General features: G+C 37.2%; 2 protein-coding genes across 4 annotated transcripts; one reads left to right on the top strand and one right to left on the bottom strand.

Moving 5' to 3' along the window:
* The first annotated feature begins 50 nt into the window (after positions 1 to 50).
* On the top strand, positions 51 to 5,444 carry nudt8 (nudix (nucleoside diphosphate linked moiety X)-type motif 8). Of its 3 annotated transcripts, XR_009394156.1 has the most exons (6): positions 52 to 177; positions 1,377 to 2,273; positions 2,356 to 2,488; positions 2,768 to 2,785; positions 3,884 to 3,961; positions 4,799 to 4,829. XR_009394156.1 is itself a non-coding variant. In XM_059331302.1 (5 exons), exons 1-5 carry the CDS (start codon positions 158 to 160, stop codon positions 4,982 to 4,984), a joined length of 1,314 nt encoding a protein of 437 aa, XP_059187285.1. In that variant the 5' UTR covers positions 51 to 157; the 3' UTR covers positions 4,985 to 5,444. The 3 variants fall into 3 exon arrangements, 2 of the variants coding, with proteins under 2 accessions (XP_059187285.1, XP_059187286.1); XM_059331302.1 differs by lacking the exon at positions 2,768 to 2,785 and having other exon boundaries at positions 51 to 177; positions 4,799 to 5,444; XM_059331303.1 differs by lacking the exons at positions 3,884 to 3,961; positions 4,799 to 4,829 and adding an exon at positions 3,246 to 3,255.
* A 916-nt stretch (positions 5,445 to 6,360) lies between these two features.
* Positions 6,361 to 17,901, bottom strand: mfrp (membrane frizzled-related protein). Its single transcript, XM_059331301.1, has 13 exons — positions 17,369 to 17,901; positions 15,869 to 15,977; positions 15,039 to 15,176; positions 13,951 to 14,118; positions 12,260 to 12,479; positions 10,965 to 11,095; positions 10,739 to 10,864; positions 9,995 to 10,071; positions 9,053 to 9,201; positions 8,772 to 8,902; positions 7,245 to 7,343; positions 6,918 to 7,045; positions 6,361 to 6,824 (listed from the first exon to the last, which is right to left on the bottom strand). The coding sequence occupies exons 1-13, from the start codon at positions 17,420 to 17,422 to the stop codon at positions 6,600 to 6,602; spliced, it is 1,755 nt and encodes a 584-aa protein (XP_059187284.1). The 5' UTR covers positions 17,423 to 17,901; the 3' UTR covers positions 6,361 to 6,599.
* Between the last annotated feature and the right edge of the window lie 1,076 nt (positions 17,902 to 18,977).

Raw genomic sequence — 18,977 nt, 5'->3', positions numbered from 1 at the left:
TAAGCAGTAAACACACGCCAAAGAGTTGTTTGTGAAGTTGTGAAAGGAGTTTGGCGTCACGTCACCACGGCGCAGTGAGGGCAACAGTGACGCGCATGAAGCTGCCAGGCGCCATATTGAATAGTGGCAGCCGGCTAGCTGGGCGAGCAGCCAGCTGATGTTGATTCAACTTTCAAGGTGAGTGTTTTCCGCTTTCAGATTACACCTTAACTTTGACAACTGCTTACTGGCGTGTTTTGTGGCTTCGCGCAGGACGTGAGAGACCCTTCCCGTTTTAAGTTTGGCTTTAATCTTGTTTTGTTTTTCCAGTTAATGCTAACGTTTTAGCATGCTTGTTAGCCTGCGTAGCAACACTTCGACATCTGGTTTTAGAGCAAAAAGACCTCGATGGCCACTAAACTAGATTTTGAACATTTAAGTTTGAGGAGCCAACAACCGTGACACCTCAACCCAGTGTGATTAAATAAAACATATGGCGTAATGTATGCTAACAAAACTCAGCTAAACAAGCTAACTAGCGACTGTTGCTAGTAAGCCAAAGTTTGACAGGGACAGAAGTAGTCAACAACTACAGCAAACAGCTCAACTTTGTGGATTTGGTACATTTAAGTTTAGATTAAATACGTTTTCCAGATCCGTAACAGCTCTGAGAAGAGGGTTGCGTTTAAGTATTACAGTCGTGTTAAGTTTGGGCAAACTTCTGCTTCGGATCAGCTTGTTTTGACCTCAATAGACGTTATCACTCCTCCTCTGCAGGAGGAGCCATGTGGCATTAAAAATAAACCATTTGGAATAATTAGATGCTGTGAAAAATATTAAATTCTGTCACACTGAAGCCATGATCGATTCTGCTGAGACGAACTGCCACGTGACAAATATTTACTGAAAATCAGACAGAACTGCATGCTGTTTACACAGAGCTGAGGGGAGAGGACAGAAGAGGTTGAGAAATTCAACTTTGTTTTTGCTTTTTTATGATTTATGTCATAACTGTGTTATTCTGTACGAAATACACTTTTTTTTTACATTACATGTCATTTGGCTGATGCTTTTGTCCAAAACCGACTTACAATAAGTGCATTCAACCTGATGGTACTTGCCTTAGATCACAGTAACTAATAAGTACATAACTTTACTGTAAACTGTGCCAACTGTAATCGCTACAGGAGTGCTATATGCTACAGAAGAAGAGCATTTTTTAGTGGTTTCCTTTTCTAGCCATGATTGTGCTGATTCCATAGAGCTGCAGGACGTATATATTGCTGTGACATACAAGGTCACAGTGAGTAAAATGTAAAAATAAAAAAAGAGTAAAAATAGCCTGAAATAGATTGTGGTTCAGAAGGTTTTTTGTATGTTTCTGTTTCTTTTTACAGGATGTTTAGGGGCCCCCAGGTCCTGATTTGGTCGTGTCCTATAAGGCCGTTGCTGCTGTTGAGAGAATCCCACGTCTCTGCTTTCTCTGAGCTCACTGCTGCTGGATGGCAGGGTGCAAGAGATGTAAAGAAAAGGAGATATGAGGGGATCTCTGGAAGTAAGGAGAGGTCATCGTTGTTGTCTACTGAGACGGTTTCCCATTCAACACAGCTGTCTTTATTTAACTTGGACTGTGATAATCAAAAGGCCAGAAAGGCTTCATTTCAAAACCTCCCATCCAAAGCTATTCTGTGCAGTCGTCATCACCTCCCTCAGGTTTCTGTCTCTGCAAAAGCCAACCAAGAAGCGTCTGACTCTTGGAAATGCACTGATGTGAAAGGTTTAGGTAAAAACTTTAAAGCTGTGAGCCCTTACAAGAACTGTTTAATCAACACAACTTGCCTTCAACCCCAGAGAAGGTCTTGGGACATTTGCCAACCTTCACTCAGTTTCAGTTATAAGACTCAGTTTAACTTTCCTCAAAGCCATTTATACTGCAGACAGCACTTTGCTAGACATTTTAGCTCGTTGACACATATGCAATTGATTTCAAACCACTTCCACAGTACACAACAGCCCTCTTTTAATAAAACAAGAGCACTTCATCAAGCAGCCCCTCATGTGGCAGACCTCTGGAGAGACTGTTTAACCCTAAAGAATGAAACCAGGTGCCGACAGATTCTGGGGCCCAATTTGAAGCAATACGAGGTGGACAAGGGGGCAAGTCAGAACCAAGGAAAGAACCAGGGCAGATGTGCGTCAATCCTGGTCTCTCTGTGCTCCGTCAAAGGGGAGCCGGCGTTTCTCTTCACTCTTCGCTCCAGCACACTGAAGGGCAGACACAAGGGAGATGTCAGGTAAGTGGCAGGCTGGAACCAGCATTGTTTTCACTCTCCAGCAGAGTGCTGCATCTGTACTCAGTTCATTGTTTATTTGTAGCTTCGCAGGAGGAAAGAGCGATCCATCAGATAGAGACGTGGTGGCAACAGCGCTGAGGGAAGCCAGGGAGGAGCTGGGTGTTTCCGTAGCGACAGAGAGTGTCTGGGGCATCTTGAAGCCTCTCAGGGACATGGTGAGTTCAAGCACTGCTGTCATGTCTTTAACAGTGAAATTACACTAATTGGCAGAACTTTATGTATTGATTTAAAATGTCAAGATGGAATTATTCATTTTATATAAATATGGCGTGATACACGGTAGAAATTTAAATCTGTAATTTAATATAATGGGACATTTAGATTTTTTTTTTTACAGTATTCAATTGCTTAATGATCTTGAATGTTAAATGACAGTGATTTCTATATAAAAACTACACATGTAAAACTAAAGGCAACTTTCTGTTTTCTTACAGTAAAACTTTCAATTTAAGGTAAAAAAAAAAGTTTTTATTATTACACAGATTTAGTATATTTTTTGAAATACAGACATTTACTGTACATTATCTGTATCTTTATATTAATATTTTATTTTTAAAAAATCTTGAAAATAACTGTTTTATACTAAATTAATTCATTTAAAATGTCAAGATGGAATTATTTATTTTTATAAGTACAGTCTGATGTGATACACTGTATATATATTTTTTATTTTAAGGATTTTTTGTTTTTTTTCTGCATTAAGTGTAAATGCCATAAAAAAGTAAATTACTTTTATTACAAATATTAACCATGAACTGGAAATTTAAATCTATAAATTAGTATAATGGGACATTCTAGGTTGTTGTTTTTTACAGTATTCAATTGCTTTATGTTCCTGAATGTTAAATGACAGTGATTTCTATGTAAAAATACAAATATTTAAAATTAAGGCAACTTTCTGTTTTCTTACAGTGAAACTTTCAATTTAAGGTAAAAAAAAAATGGTGCAAATGTTGCAAACATTTACCATCATATTAAGTTAATAAAAATAAATGTTTCTAAATATTTTTTTTTTTTTTTTTTATAAGAAATTATCTAGAAAATAACTTCGGGTTGTTTACTGTCGTTTTATTAAGTGTTTGGCAACTTTTGCTGCCACACCTTTTACCTTAATGTTTTTTTTTTTTATTGTATATACTGGTATTGATGATAACCATGATATTTTTAGTATAAATGATTTGGCCAAAGAGGTGAAATACACAATAAACAAAGCTGAAAATCAATTTGACAGAAAGCATGATTATCTGTAAATATCATGATAATATCCTAGATAATCAGGAATGAAAACCTGACATTGTCACATGTCACTTTGCTTTGATTGTAATTTATTATTTTATTTTTATTAGCTTTGAAGAGGGGTTATGAAGTATTCATCTATAGTATTAAAAACAATGAGAGATAAATCATTTCCACTCTTATTTGATTATCTAAATTCATTTTCTGCCAATTCACTATGACTTTCACCGACACTAATCATTATGTCAAAATGTTATCAATTTGAATCTTGAATTTGTCCGATTCTGACTTTGTTTTTTGTTGCCTTTATCCAGTCAGGCATGATGATCGCTCCAGTGCTGGCTAACCTTGGGCCCCTAGAGGAGTTGTCCTTCAAACCAAACCCTGGAGAGGTACAGGCATCCAGCCAACAGCTTTTATCACCTGCACATTTCTCCTCAACTCTGATTAACCCTCTGAACCGTATGGTTCCTGTGAAAAATTGCCAAAAATACATTGTTTTTCGTCAGAATTGGAACTTTCGGACAGTCCTTCAACAATACCAAAGAAAAAGTAACCAAAAATTAAGCTTAAAATTTTGATATTTCTGTCAAAATCACTTCATTCTACATATCTAATTTAAAACATTACATACATAAATCATTAAAAAATCGTTAAAAACATTAAATCCAGCTCTCCTCAGACTCACTGTGTAAACAGCCTGCAGTTCTGTCTGATTTTCAGTGAATATTTGTCATTCACTGAAAATCAGACAGAACTGCAGGCTGTTAACACAGAGCAGAGAGGACAGGACAGGAGAGGTTGGAAAAATGTAAATAGTTCAATATGTATAGCATGTGGAGACCCAATTATTTTTTATAATTATTTACAATTATTTATAATATTCATGACACTTATGGACACTTCCAATTTTTAAAAATGTATTCATAATAGAAATTCAAATTGTTTTTGTTTTTTTATGATTTAGGACATTATAATTGTCTTTTAGTGCAAAAAAATGTTTGGGTTGTTCACACTTCTAATCTGATCCATAGAGCTACAGGACTTATTTTATTATGAAGTGAAATAAAAGGCCACAGAGAGTAAAATGTACAAAGAGCCAAAAAAACTAAAAAAAATACAGATGAATAAACAAGCAAAAAAATGGCTTAAAAACATACCTCTATTCTTATTGCTTTTTATTAAGCTTGAGTGATAACCTGTGCTTCTTTTACCTGTTTCTGTCCCAGGTTGAGGAGATCTTCACCATGTCTTTGTCCCACTTGTGCAACCCTCAGAACCGAGGCTACACACACTTCCGCACTGGCAGCAAGTACGGATATACCCTCCCAGTGTTCCGTAACGGGAAGCATCGAGTGTGGGGCCTCACAGCCGTCGCCCTGGACCATACCCTGAGACTCATCGTCCCTCCGTAGCAGCCTGGTCGCACTGTCTTTACAGTTTACAGTACACTGGCAGTACTAAAGCACACTTGTATCAATGTGACTCAAAGATTTGGTTATGAAAATTGTGCAATCAAGCTTTGTGTAGCAAAATCTTGTCAGGAATCAGTGTGAATTTAAAATATATTCATTTATGAAGGTCATTTCCTTTTCAGCTAAGGGAATCTTTTTTTTTTTTGTGCAGTTTCTGAGCCTCGGGAGTATAAGAATGGATCAGTGTTTATCAATAATTTGTAGATATGAAGCGAACATCAAAAAGCGGAGCCAATATTTTATTTTCACCTGATTGATTCTCACCTGAACACTTTAAGTATTATTATATGATGGATTGCGTTAATTTTCAAATGCTCACAAATCCAAATTCTTGAAATCTTCTGTACCAACATTTACCAATTAAATAGATTTACCAAGTTAAATAAATGAGTCACCAAGATGACTTTTGCCATGTGAGTTTCTCCTGAGGTTTCCGTGTCATACGATTCATCATGTTTGCTCAGAGAAGCACAGCTATAACAGATCGTGGGTTCATTTTTATCTCACACTAGATCAAATCCGGACACAGACACACGTGGCGACAATGCAGTAAAGGTTGTTTTAAGTGTATTCTCTCTGAATCCAGTCGTTCTTTATAGGTGAGATCTGGTTTCACATGATTGACAGCAAATCAATAAATAGTGCAAAAAGACAATTTACATCAGTTTCTATTGAAAGGGAGGTTGACAACATTCTAGTTGGTATCTGAATCAAAAACAAAAACTTAGGCCCGCGTTTAGACAAGTGTCTTTAGGGGGGAATCTGCGTGCATACAGTGCAGCAAAAGTCTGTGAAATTCAATTAAGTAGGCACGCCACAGTACTGTGAAGCACTGCCACACAACACCACCAAGAGCTCACACAGCGTAGACACTTCTCTCCTACTTCTCTTCCTAGTAGCGCTCCTGGGTCTTGTCCAAACCTGTTCGTTTCGCCTCCACCGAATTGGTGCATCAAAAAATTGCCCTTGGTAATTAATGCGCCGTCTTTGTTCTGATATATTATCTGTGATAATTCTGCTTAACTGCAAAAATAACTACTGGATAGTTATCAGAGCTGCTAGGGCAACTTTAATGTCTGACTGATGGTAACAGTCCGACATGTTTGTTGTCGTTTGCCTGGACTGCACATGGATTTTACATGTTACAATGGTGGGGCGTTTTTAAGATTTCCACTCTGGAAGGTGGTTTCATTTTTTTGCGTTTTTAAGCCCCAAAAATGCCATCGCTGTCTAAATGAAAGGCACATCTGATAAAATATTTTGTCATTTTGACCCGAGAACCTTAAAAAACTTTGTCATTAACGCACTTTAAAGCTTGTCTTTTAAAATCGCTACTGTGCTGTACTTTAAAGGCCGCAGTGAGTAACAAGGTGGAGTCATGCTACAAGTCGAACTGCTTTCTACAACACTGCTCTTGGAGCTGCTTGTTTGAGTCCAGAAAATGTCTCAAGTTCTGTAAAATGCAGGTGTTTCAGTCCTCATACCGCTGCAAATCTGTGAAATGTCTGAAGTGTACGGGCTTTGGAGGTGATCTACTCTTCTAGCTCTGGAAGCATCAAGGCAGCGAGCACTCCACGGGGTCCTGTGAGTCTGGCAGGAGGTGGCAGTTGAAGGGCCAGCTGAAGGAGAAGAGATCCAGGGCTTGGCTGCATTGCTTCTCAGCAGAGGAGCAGACTGAGCGGCAGGGCTGGAGGACACCACCCTGAGGGCTGCACTGGGGCAGAAACATCCCACACAACAACCTCCGCAAGGGCTCGAAGCACGCCAGCTCCATCAGCACCTGGATGATGAGAGAAAAAAGAGGGGTGTGAGCTTGAAACTGCTCTGCAACCACAAACGGGTAATGTAAAGAAATTCTAAAGGTAACTTTTACCCGGTACTGTCGCAGGAGAGTGGCGGCTTCTCTCTGATCAGCAATCGACAGCCAGATGTTTGGGAATGAGGTGAGGTTGTAGCTGAGGCCTTGACACATCTCAACCTCTATCAACTCACACGACGAAGCTGAGGGCAAAAAGTATTCCTTTAATTTTGCATTCATGTAGTCAAATATTTGGCATATAATCGATGGTCAATACAGTTTACGAGTGAAAAATAAAGACTGTCTTGCAAACCTTTATTATAAAAGCGTTAAGTTCAACCCTGACAACAAAAACTACAGTATCGCTGACTCTGATCAGGGTCAGAGATAACAGGGACTCACTGAAGGGCGGGTAGGTGGAGTTACCACAGCCCAGCTCGTCTGCTCCGTCAGGGCAGTCGTTCCAGCCATCGCACAGCCACTGCTGCTGAAGACACTCCCCTGACACGCAGGAGAGGGTTGTAGGAAGGAAAAAGTGAGAATGTGAAAAGCAAAAGCATTTTGGCCTTTAAAGAAATTCAACAAACCGCAAATTCCTGAAGAACAAATGTAGATCATATAGAAAGGAAAGGAAGAAGAAAGGAAAAGATCATTTTCCCACTGTGGGATCCATATTTGGCTTTCATCCAATGTCCTTCTAATTTGTGGCTAAAAAAATTGTCTCACAATGAAATCGTATGGGTATATAATGCATTTTCTGAGTCCTTAGAGTTATGCGAGTCCAGTTTCTGAGTTTTGTGTCCCTGATGTCCCTAGATGCCACAGGGCTAGAATAAAATGTTGAAAAATGTATGTCATTGACTGAGCTATTAGTTACCTAAATATTTGTCAGAGAGATTCACAATAGGGATTGAATGAAAGTCAAGAATCCCCCCTTTAAAATGATACCAACACATTACAATAAAACACTGAAAAATGTCCTGACCATGAGCCTAAACCACCATTTGCACCAGCATCTATATTGCGATTTAGTTTAGTGGGTGGTTGACTTCATGAGCTGGTTACTGCGATTCAGCTGCGACTCAGGAATGTCTATCATACCAAAATATCATCTACAGACAAATACAGTCATGAAAAGAAATGATTAGACCACCCTTTTCTTCAATAACTTGTTCATTTTAATGCCTGGTGAAACTAAAGGTACATTTGTTTGGACTATATATATAATATAATGATACAAACAAAAATAGCTCATAAGAGTTTAATGTAAGAGCTGATATCTTGACATTTTCCATGGTTATCTTGATAATGATTTTGGTTATTATTAAGAAAACCATGGGAAATGTCTAGATATCAGCTCTTAAATTAAATTCGTATGAGATATTTTTGTTATCATTATATTTGTCCAAACAAATGTACCTTTAGTTGTACCAGGCATTAAAATGAACAAGAAAATGAAGAAAACAAGGGTGGTCTAAAAAAAAAAAATATGTGACTGTACATTTTCAAAAGTGATTACTAAGTTTTGCCACCTTGAGTGATACCAAAATCTTGTCTGGCCCATGGACTATTGGGTCAGAACATATTTTATACAAAATGTAATCTAAGAGGAAGCTGTATGTAACTGCTGCTGTTTTGCAACATCAACTGTTTTTGTGAGCTCAGGGATGTTAACACAGAGCCCCTGAGGAGGCACCATGCCTTTATTTCTAGCGCCGCCTGCTGTAACCCTCTCACATAACAGCTCCAGTTACACTGTACGTGTGTTGTAACCAGTAGCTCCCATGGGGTCAGAGAGCATGACTCAGACTTTGTTTAAAGCAGTGAAGAAGGAGAGTAACAAAGGAGGAAGTTTAACACAGGAACAGAAGGATCAGGGTCAAAGGAAGTGTAAAAAGGCACCGCTAGCATTACTGTGAAATAACTCACTGTCCAGGACAGACACAGCCTGGTATGTGGCGTTGAAGCCGCTGTCAGCCACTCCCTCATCAGCCACAAACACCACGGTCATGTGGGGGCCGGAGGAGGTCAGGTCTGGAGGGAAGGTGGTACCACAAAACCTGAGACAAAGGTAGAGGAAACAAAAGCAGCTTCTCTGGTTATATAGCTCACATTAGCAACATGGAAATGATAAGTGAAGCTACAGTAACTGTGCAGGATAGGTGGCTAAAAATATCAGAGCAGGGTAGGATCAATGTCGTGGGTCTCACCTCCCCAGGACTCTTCCAGCTCCAGTGTTGATGCTGTCGTGCACCTCAACGTAGTCAAACTCACACACATCCTGAGTCTCCAGGCTAAAGTTCCTGAAGCTCAGCGTGATAACGTGACCCTCCTCAACAGATATATACCACATGCACAACTGATGGGAAAACAAAAGAACCGTGGATAGATTACTGTACAGGTCAACTGGATGACCACAAGGAAACATGAAGTGACTACAAAGAGACCAAAAAACTACAGAGGGGCAAAACAGCTGCAAAGAGACTTACAACAACCACAAATAATCACAAAAAGGCTACAAAGAGACCAAAAACAACTATAATGAGCTTCCTAAAGAATACAAAGAGACCTAAACAACTACAAAGAAATAACAAACAGCTGCAAAGAGACACAAGGAGAATCACCACGACTGTGAAAAGATGCCAAAGAACCACAAAGAAACATGAAACGTCTACAGAGAGTAAAAAAAAAGAAGGCTACAAAGAGTGCAAAACTGCTACAAATGGACACAAAAGATCTATGAGGAGACTTACGTCTACGAAAAGAGGCAGAACAGCAAAAAAACAAAACAAATCAACTACAAAGAGACTAAAACCCTCACAAAGAGATGCAAAAACAGTCGCAAAAGACACAAAGAGAATCACGACGATGAAAGGAGTTAAACCACCACAAAAAGGAACAAATAAACAAATATTATCAAAACAGTTTGAAAGTGACACATATAAACTAGAAAGTGATCACAAAGAAACACAAAACCCAGGGAGAAGAGACTTGAAACAACAACAAAAAGACGCTAAAAAACTATAAGGTCTGGCTACTATGTAAGAGAGGTGGTGAGACGTGTGCCCAGGGCCCTGTTGTCTCATGAGAAGAACACCAGATTACTGAAAATGGACCGTTCTGTAACAGGCATAATGTGGTTAAGAGTGTACCTGCTGGTGAGGGTAAGGCCTGGGGTGGTTTGGACTCGACATATATCCATAGGGCCCTGTTTTCTGCCCACCGCAGTCTGTGAAAACAATGTCCATAAGTTCACTCTTGTCTCCTTTTTTAAAGTATGTTGTGTTCAGTGGTGGGAAAAGTATTCAGATCCTTTAATTTAGTAAAAGTACTAATACCACACAGTTCCACTACAAGTAAAAGTCCTGCATTCAAAACTTACTGAAGTAAAAGAGCAAAAGTATCAGCATCAAAATGTACTTAAAGTATCAAAAGTAAAAGTACTCATATGAATGGATCTCCTTATATATTCTTAATATATTTTTTAGATTATTTGTATCATTGATGCATTTATGTAAGCAAAGTTTTCATTTTGAAAAGATGGGGCTTATTTAAAATATTTAATATACTTATATTATATTATATATTTTTAGTGGTTTAATTAAAAAAAAAAAAAAAAAAAAAAAGTCCAATCACTTTAAATTTATTGGGTTTTTCATGTTAAATCTCGACCTGAAAAGCAATTAAAGCTGCAGCTGGCAGCTAAATGTAGTGGAGTAAAAAGTTCAATATTTCCCTCAAAATGTAGTGGAGTGGAAGTATAAAGTTACATAAAATGGAAATACTCCAAGTACCTCCAAATTGTACTTAAGTACAGTACTTGAATAAATGTACTTAGTTACTTTCCACCACTGGTTGTGTTTCTGTTTCAAAAACAGAAAGTTGCATGCTGTTACCTTTGTGTTTATGGCTGCAGTTTGCTTCATCTGTTTGGTCGTGGCAGTTTGGATGACCGTCACACACAGACACAGGCAGCAGACAGCGACCACCATCACACATAAACTCTTCTCTAGAGCAGCTCTCTGAGAAGATAACACATGCACATGAATCCAAATGGCCTTGTGAGTTAGAAATCACATGTATCTGCAGTTGCACCGAGATGCACACACACACACTACTGACTCTGTCCAGGCAGTATGGCTCTGTATTGTGCAGTGAAGCCGCTGCCTGCGATGCTGCCATCAGAGCGGAAAGTGACCCACACTGTGCTGCTGTTTGTGTTGACCGTCGGAGGTGCTACATTACCACAAAACCTGCAGGAGAGGAGAAGAATGGAGTTTTTTCTTTTCTCATCTTAACCTTTAAATAATCTTCCTTCTGTCACTCGATTCTGAACTTTGCACTGTAAATTCTTAAAAGGATTTGTGAGCCACTTATGTAACATTTATTTGCAATTTCATGAATAGTGTTACAACACTTTCCAAGAATGCAAGTAAGCAGAAAAAAGGTCAAAGTTTCCACATGTATTGAAATCTTTCCGGGAAGGCTTATGTACACAGAAGAACCCTCCTGTGATGCACGGGCTTGCAGCGCCATCTACCAACAATTTAAAGTAATGACATCAACCCTGACCTTCTGAATGTTTGACAAGTTAGTTTTGCATATTGAGACATCCATTTGGCTTAATTTGGGGTTTAAATCTCAGGGCTGCCTGCCAACAGACAAATATACAAGCAACCTGCGTGGAGTGCAAAATTCGTGCAAAGGTCTTCTTACAACAGAAACATTAGCTTTCGAAAGGCATTATTGTCAGAGGTGGCACTAATTTTCCAAAGTGGCAGCTAAGGCTCGATTCCCAAACTGGAGTTTTAGGTCTCAAACAACTCATAATGCACTCACCATCAATTTCCTGTTCATTTTAATGCCTGGTACAACTAAAGATACATTTGTTTGGACAAATATAATGATAACAACAAAAATAACTCATAAGAGATTAATTTAAGAGCTGATATCTAGACATTTCCATGTTTATCTTGATAATGTTCAAGAAAACCATAGAAAATGGCTAGATATCAGCTCTTATGAGCTATTTTTGTTGTAATTACTATTATTTGTCCAAACAAATGTACCTTTAGTTGTACCAGGCATTAAAATGAACAAACAAATTGAAGAAAAGGGCCTAATATTTTTTTCCATGACTGTATATAATACATGTGCAACAATCATAACCTTTTTTATCATGTATTTATTTGCCAAAACAAGTGCCATAAATATAGCATGGCTTGGGGGAAGGTATCAAGTATAAATAAGTCAAAGGGTTAAATTCAAGATCATTGGTCTTAAAGTTAAGTTGAGTCTATATTTTTTCAAGTCGAGTCAGTAATCCAATTTGGTAGGTCTAGTCTGATTGGTGTTTTAGGTCCACACTTCTGGTCAGTGTAGTGAAATCGACTATAAAATGTCAATGTGTGACCAACCTGGTGACCACAGAGCTCTGTTCTATCTGCTGCTGCACCTCGAGCCAGTCGAACAGACAGGGAGACGGCCCCTCTACAGTCAGAGAGGACACATGGATCTGGACCACGGAGGGGGTTGGGACACGGATCACCCACACACACAACAAGTTTGGGGCGTAGGAGCCTGGGTGGTTTGGAGAACTGAAGCTGCCTTCTGCATCAGTTAACACCCCTCCACAACCTGAGAGACACAAAGGAATACTTGATTAAATTCAGATAAAGAAAAAACATTTTTATTCAACACATTGTCACTAAGAACTTGTCAAATACTAATGTATGGTCATCGTTTAGGTTTCAGATATTGACTTTTTAGGTACAGCCAGTTGTGGAAAGTAAAAGTCAGGTAAAGTCTTACTTCACTAAAAATACAAAAGTATCAGCATCAAAATGTACTTTAAGCATCAAAAGTAAAAGTACTTGTTTTGCCGAATGAACCCACTCAGATTGTTTTATATATTCTAAATATATTATTACATTATTTGTATTGATGCTTTTTGTAAGCAGTGTTTTAATTTTGTAAAGACAGGGCTCATGTTAACTACTTAATATATTGTTATAAGATTTAATAAAATAAAAAAAAGTCTAATGACTTTAAATGTATCATGTTTTTATGTTAAATCTCGACCTGAAAAGTAACTAAAGCTGTCAGCTAAATGTAGTGGAGTAAAAAGTTCAATATTTGCCTCAAAATGTAGTGACGTATAAGTATAAAGTTACATATGGAAATACTCAAGTAAAGTACAAGTACCTCAAAATTGTACTTAAGTACAGTACTTCAGTAAATGTACTTAGTTACTTTCCACCACTGGGTGCAGCGGTTCACTTGTCAGTTTCAGCTTGTCACATGCATAGTGGCTTTTTCAAAATAAAGTTCTGTGTTCACAAGAAATGGTTACAGTAAGGCAGCAAAAGTACTTTCCTAAGGTTAACAAAAACGAACGAGTTGAGACTAGACCTCAGGAGAGTTCTCAGATTGAGGGTTACTATCTTCACACAACCACAGGTTAAAAAAACTTCATCCGTTCTTAAATGCTGGACGAAGTTATAGAACATGACTTAAAATGTCACAAACATCGGTCTCCTGGGTCAGAGATTTGTTTGGGACAATGACCTACACAGTAAAAATAACGGGAAGAGTTTGGCAACTTTTGCTGCCAGTCTTTTTCCTGCTTTTTTGTTGTTGTTTTTTTTGTTTTTTTACATTACATTCAAAGTTTTACTGAAAGAAAACAAAAAAAAAAGCCTAAATTTTGCATTCAGTAATATGATGTGTATTATTATTATTATTATTATTGTATATAATTCAATGTACTTTAACATTCAAGACTATTAAGCAATTGAATTATAGTGTAGTTGTGTAGTTTTTTTTAGAAGGTCCCATTATATTAATTTACAGATTTCCATTCTAAGGTTTATATTTGTAATAAAAGTAATTTATTTGTTTTATGGTATGTAACATAAACTTACTGTAAAATAATAATTAATATATATAAATTATAATAAAATAAATTATATATATATATTTATTTTTATTTATTTTTTTAATTATAATTTTTTTTAAATCTTCCTTTCTTTTTTCATGATTGACATTAAATTGCATGTTATGTGTATCAAATTACAATACAAAAGGCCATCTGGGTTTCATCTCTTACGTGTTTCAGTAGGTGGGATCCTAGCGGGCTGTGGGGCTGTTGTGCTGCCTTGGTGACTTCTGTTAGCAGAGACTGTGGGTAAAGTTTGGGACGCTCCATCTCCTGCATGTGGCAGGTCTGAAGTGCTGGTGGAGAGCAGCTGATCCTCCACTGCCTGGTCTTTTATCTCTGTATCATGGACAGAAAAACAAAGACAACAAAGACAGCATAGACACATGACACGTGGCAGGGAGACAAGCAGAGAAGATGCTCAAGACAAAAATGAATAAATAAAACAAATAGGTTCATTTCTGAGGATTTAATCCAATCTTGAAATGTTTAGATTAACTAGTACAATACAAGGGAAGTACAGTGTAATTTATTTTTCAGAAATGTGGATTATTTTACAGGGTTTTTTTATTTTTTTATTTTTTTTTTAATTAAGTGCACATACCATGGAAAAAGCTAAATTATTTTTTATGATAAATATAATGCGACATTCAACTTTCTTATACTATAATTTAATTGCTTAATGATCTTGAATGTTAAATTACATTGATTTATATGTAAAATAATAATAATAATAATAATAATAATAATAATAATAATAATAATAATAATAATAATAGGCTACACATATTGCTGTATCAAAAATGTATGCAGATTTGGACTTTCTTACTTTTCCAACAGTAAAACTTGAATTTTTAAAACTTAAATGTAACTTAATGTCAAAAATAAAATAGTATATTGAGGTTCTGAGAATTATTGTTAAAGTGTTCTTACAGTATATTTTATCCATATTTTTAAAGAAATTATCTGTAAAATAACTTAATGTTGTTTACTGTTTTTACTTTTTTCTTTTCTTTTTTTTTTCTTTTTTTAAAGTGAACAATAAACTCTACAGGAGTATAAATTTAAGAAGTCAAGTATTCCTTCCCATATTTTTTCACCAAGTACCTATGCAGTAAAATCAGTAAAGTGGCATTATTGCTAAAATTATCAAACTACATTTTTATTTTTTAGTTAGCATGAAAGCAAATAAAAAAACAGACTGAATGTATAAATCATTTTCTTTTTCCTTGTGATGGCTGATCTGATCTGAGACTCACGTGTGAGGATGAGAGCCAGCGCCAGTCCGAGTGCTGCCAACAGCAGCAGGGTAGCAGCAGAGACCACCACCACCCCCCAGCCACAGCCAGGGCCTCGCAGACGCATCACACACACCCTGAACAGACCCCAGCCTGGACCTGAACAGAACACAGCACACACACACACACACACACACACGCACACACAGAAACATGAGGGTGTGTGACAGAAGGAGGAAAAGGAGGTCTTGAGTGTAAAGTTCATGGTTTCAGCTCCTTTTATTTATTATTTGCATAGTATTCTTCTTTCCCCCTTTTGTTTTACTCCTCATTTGTATTAGAATTTTAAAGAAGACTGTTGGCTATGTACAAAGAAAAGTCAGCATGTTAGCAGTGGTCCTGTCTCACAAGTAACAATGGATCAAAATGAAAGCTTCAAAATAAATAAATAAATAACTGGAGTTGCCTGGATTTGCAACCAGACAAAATGCGGCCACTGTGTAGTCTGCTAAAAGGTTTTTTCTGAGATTCAGTTATTTTTTATTGCTCTTCCTTAAAGTTGTTGAACTTGTGCGAAACATACTGAAAAAATTATGACCTGAAACCAACCAGTAGAAGCTGAGATACTTTTAGTTCTTGTATCGATTGAACACTAGATAACTCAACAGACTTTTTCTCGCCAGTTTCTTTAAGAGGACAACATGTAAAGATACAGTTTTCCCATAATGCAACCTGGTAGTGCCTTTCATAGATAACACTTAACCATATTAACTCCATGTTTCACCCACACTTTTCATGCAGGCTAATACAGGTTAAGTGACAGAAAGCAGAGAGCTGATTGGCCGACTCACTAGCTGCTGGTGGTTTGATTGGTTCAGGGGTGGACGAGGACGTCCTGAATCCTTCCACCCTCTCCTCTCGCTCACCCTCCAGCTCAAAGGCAGGGTTGCAGAACACATTCTGTGGAAACAGAAGCAAGTGTAAACAAAACTAGCAATAAGAAATATTTGTATAAGGGCTTATTTAAAAAACGAGACTCTATTATATTCTCACTTTTTTAAATACAGTTGAATTCATAAGCAGTCAAAGCAGACTTTAGCTAAATTGTAAAAAAGAAAAAAAAGTACAAATTCTGGCAGCAAATGTTGCCAAACACTATTTAAACATTATTTATTTTACAGATAATTTCAATATGTAAAAGTACAGTAAATAACAGTATTTGAGATTTTTTTTTACCTATAAATTGTCTAATTCAGCATCACAACGATACATCAACAAATGGTATCAACACAAAAAATGCTGCAACAACTTGTGGGACATAGTTGAGCTGGAAATGGACTTCAGAAACATTAATGTTCTGAACCATTATACACATAAATAGGTTTACTTTATTTATTAACTGTGACATTTGTATTTGAGATTTATGACCACAACAACTTGACACACAGTGCTGAGCTGCATCCCAAATTAATCTTCAGGATTTTTTGTGTTTCTCAGGGCAAATGAGGATTCATTTCTTATGATCTGGAATCCCATCCTGGATTATTTACCTTCAGAGCTCAAACGTGTGTTGTTGAAAGGCCAATACTTTTCGAGTGGAAGCAAACCATATAAAATGTCACCAAACAGTTCGTAAAACCTTTTTAACATTCTATCTTGATGAGAAAAAACACTGCCCACAACCCCCAGTTCTCAATTAGGGGAGCAACTATAAGAGAATCTTGAGAAATACAATGTGCTCTCTTCATGTAATTGTAATTGCTGTTGTAGCTACAGTGGTCGCTGTTTGACAAAAGATACAGAGTCTTGATTTAAATACTATAAATGAGAGACAATGAATGAAGGCTTTCAGCTTAAAAACAAGAACTGGTGCAAATCGCTCAGCTAAATAGCAGGGTTGATTTTTTTTTTTTTTTTTTTTTACTGTGAATCGTACACAGATAGAATTAACACACCAGACTTCCAGGTCCTTGTGGCTTGAAATAATGTATGAACACTGTAGAGGAAATAAGACACTGCCCAGTCAGATATGATGCAACCTCTTCTAAAAAAAAGAAAAACTCAGTTTCTCAGATGATGACAATGGATCATATTTTAATAATAATTTTAAAAAAGCCCTGATACTCTCAAAATGGTCTTATTGTACTCTGTTGATACATGTAGTAGTATAGTTTTTTCAAAATATTACAAAAAAAAGTCTCATAATAAAAAATGTCAGTTTCTGAATAAATTATGACAATGTACTATATATTGGACCATTCTCCTGCTAAATGTCTCCAAAACTCTGTGACCTTCCCTACTATACAACACCTTCTTTATCCACCATTATCTAGCTCGTCATCCTTACTCACCTTGTAAATATCTGAAGAGTCTGAGTATACTGCAACTTGGCTGAGATCAGACATCTTTGGTCACGGTCACTCTTTCAGCACTCCTCTCCTTAAAGAGCCCAATGTTGTGATAGATTCATCAGTGGTGACATCGAGAAATGAGCGGTTTATACATGGAGGAATGTTAAAGATGTTTTCCTGGGTTTTCTTAACATTGTTCACGCTTTGCTCCAACAGTAAACTTCCACTGAGTTGTAGTAAGGTTACGGAAATCTTCAATCCTCCGGTGTTGCAGAGCTATTTCTTGGATATCCATCAACTTAATCCAGATAAAAATGTAAAAAATATATTCACATTTTCAAACTCCACTTTTAAAAATATCCATGTTTGCTGCTATTCTTCTTCTTTTTGTCTGTTCCGTGTATCTGTTTTCTCGATGATGTGTGAGTGGTTACAAAAGAGTTTTAGAAAGTCCTTCACAGTGCTGGACAAAGCCGAGTCAGCTGAGAGGACTGAGCTCCTTGGAGAAGGAGGGAGGACAGAGAAGGGGAGAAAGGGGCGAGGGTGGATTTAGGGGTCCCTGTTAAACCTCTATAATCCCCATAATGATCTTTTAAGCTCCTTAAATGTTTTACTCGCGCACGCTTGCATGCCCAAACCTGAGCAACGCACAACACACAAATACACATGAGCACTAAACATTGGCAGAGCGACAGTCTGAGTCATTTAGTAATAATTCTGTGTAATTAGGCTTCGACACAACAAAAATTTTGGATTGAAATTTGTTTGGGAATGTTGAATAATAGTGAAAAAGTGCTCAAGAGATTGAGAGATTTGAAAATGCAATAATTGCCCAAAACTGGCTTATGGTATTGCAGTTGAGTGTTCTAATAGATTTTAATTCAAAATCTTAGGAGCTACTTTTATGCGGCAACTATTGGCTTTAATCCCCTATGGTACAGTGTTGCATCTTTTTGAGTGATGCAATACTTTTAAAAAGAGGAGAGATCATAGAGAACCAATAGCAATGCTTTAATTTGTCACATTACCTCCAGGAGGTCATATTGAAACACTTTTTAGCAGACTTTTCCAAAGGAAACTGCTTTGCCATTTTGTGCCACAAAAAAACACTCAAAACGTCACTTCCTGGCCCTTTTCCATCTATAAAAATAATAGTCTTACTAATAGGTGAGTAAACCTTCATTTCTGATAGTTGACAAATAATGGAAACTTGTTAAATGCAACTGTTGCCCCTAGGCAACAACATGGAAAAATGCCATGTTGTCTTGAGGCAGTAGTGAACCATTATGTAATCAGTATGGCAGCATAATATATTGGTTATGTGTGTTTATATATTTATAGAATGTTCAAAAGCATACCATTCATCAGTAAATTCATGCAGTAAAGTTGAGGCTATTGCTATACTCTGAGTGTCATCTATTATAGTGAACTTTGCCTGTCAGGACAACACTGACCAGCTTATTTTTGTGGAGAAAAAGGGCAGCAGAAAATACCCTGGATGCAAGGGCATTGTGAAAGTCCAGTGCACAAAATGTTACTATGATAAAATACCTATGTTTCACCCCTGAAAAGAAATGCTTCATCAAATCAAATCAAATCAAATCAAAAT

This window comes from Centropristis striata, chromosome 4, assembly GCF_030273125.1.
Source record: "Centropristis striata isolate RG_2023a ecotype Rhode Island chromosome 4, C.striata_1.0, whole genome shotgun sequence".
In the NCBI taxonomy this organism is placed as follows: domain Eukaryota; kingdom Metazoa; phylum Chordata; class Actinopteri; order Perciformes; family Serranidae; genus Centropristis; species Centropristis striata.
The sequence above is the reverse complement of the archived record's forward strand: the minus strand, read 5'-3'. Positions and strand labels throughout refer to the sequence as shown.

What these genes read in the sequence shown, in the direction of transcription:
- nudt8 (XM_059331302.1), top strand. Translation starts at nt 158, where the DNA reads ATGTTGATTCAACTTTCAAG. An exon ending in AGACACAAGGGAGATGTCAG is followed by an intron (nt 2,274 to 2,355) that starts GTAAGTGGCAGG and finishes GTTTATTTGTAG; the next exon opens with CTTCGCAGGAGGAAAGAGCG. An exon ending in TGAAGCCTCTCAGGGACATG is followed by an intron (nt 2,489 to 3,883) that starts GTGAGTTCAAGC and finishes GCCTTTATCCAG; the next exon opens with TCAGGCATGATGATCGCTCC.
- mfrp (XM_059331301.1), bottom strand. Translation starts at nt 17,422, where the DNA reads ATGTCTGATCTCAGCCAAGTTGCAGTATACTCAGACTCTTCAGATATT. An exon ending in GCTGGCTCTCATCCTCACAC is followed by an intron (nt 14,119 to 15,038) that starts GTGAGTCTCAGA and finishes TCCATGATACAG; the next exon opens with AGATAAAAGACCAGGCAGTG. An exon ending in CTCCACCTACCCGCCCTTCA is followed by an intron (nt 7,046 to 7,244) that starts GTGAGTCCCTGT and finishes TTTTGCCCTCAG; the next exon opens with CTTCGTCGTGTGAGTTGATA.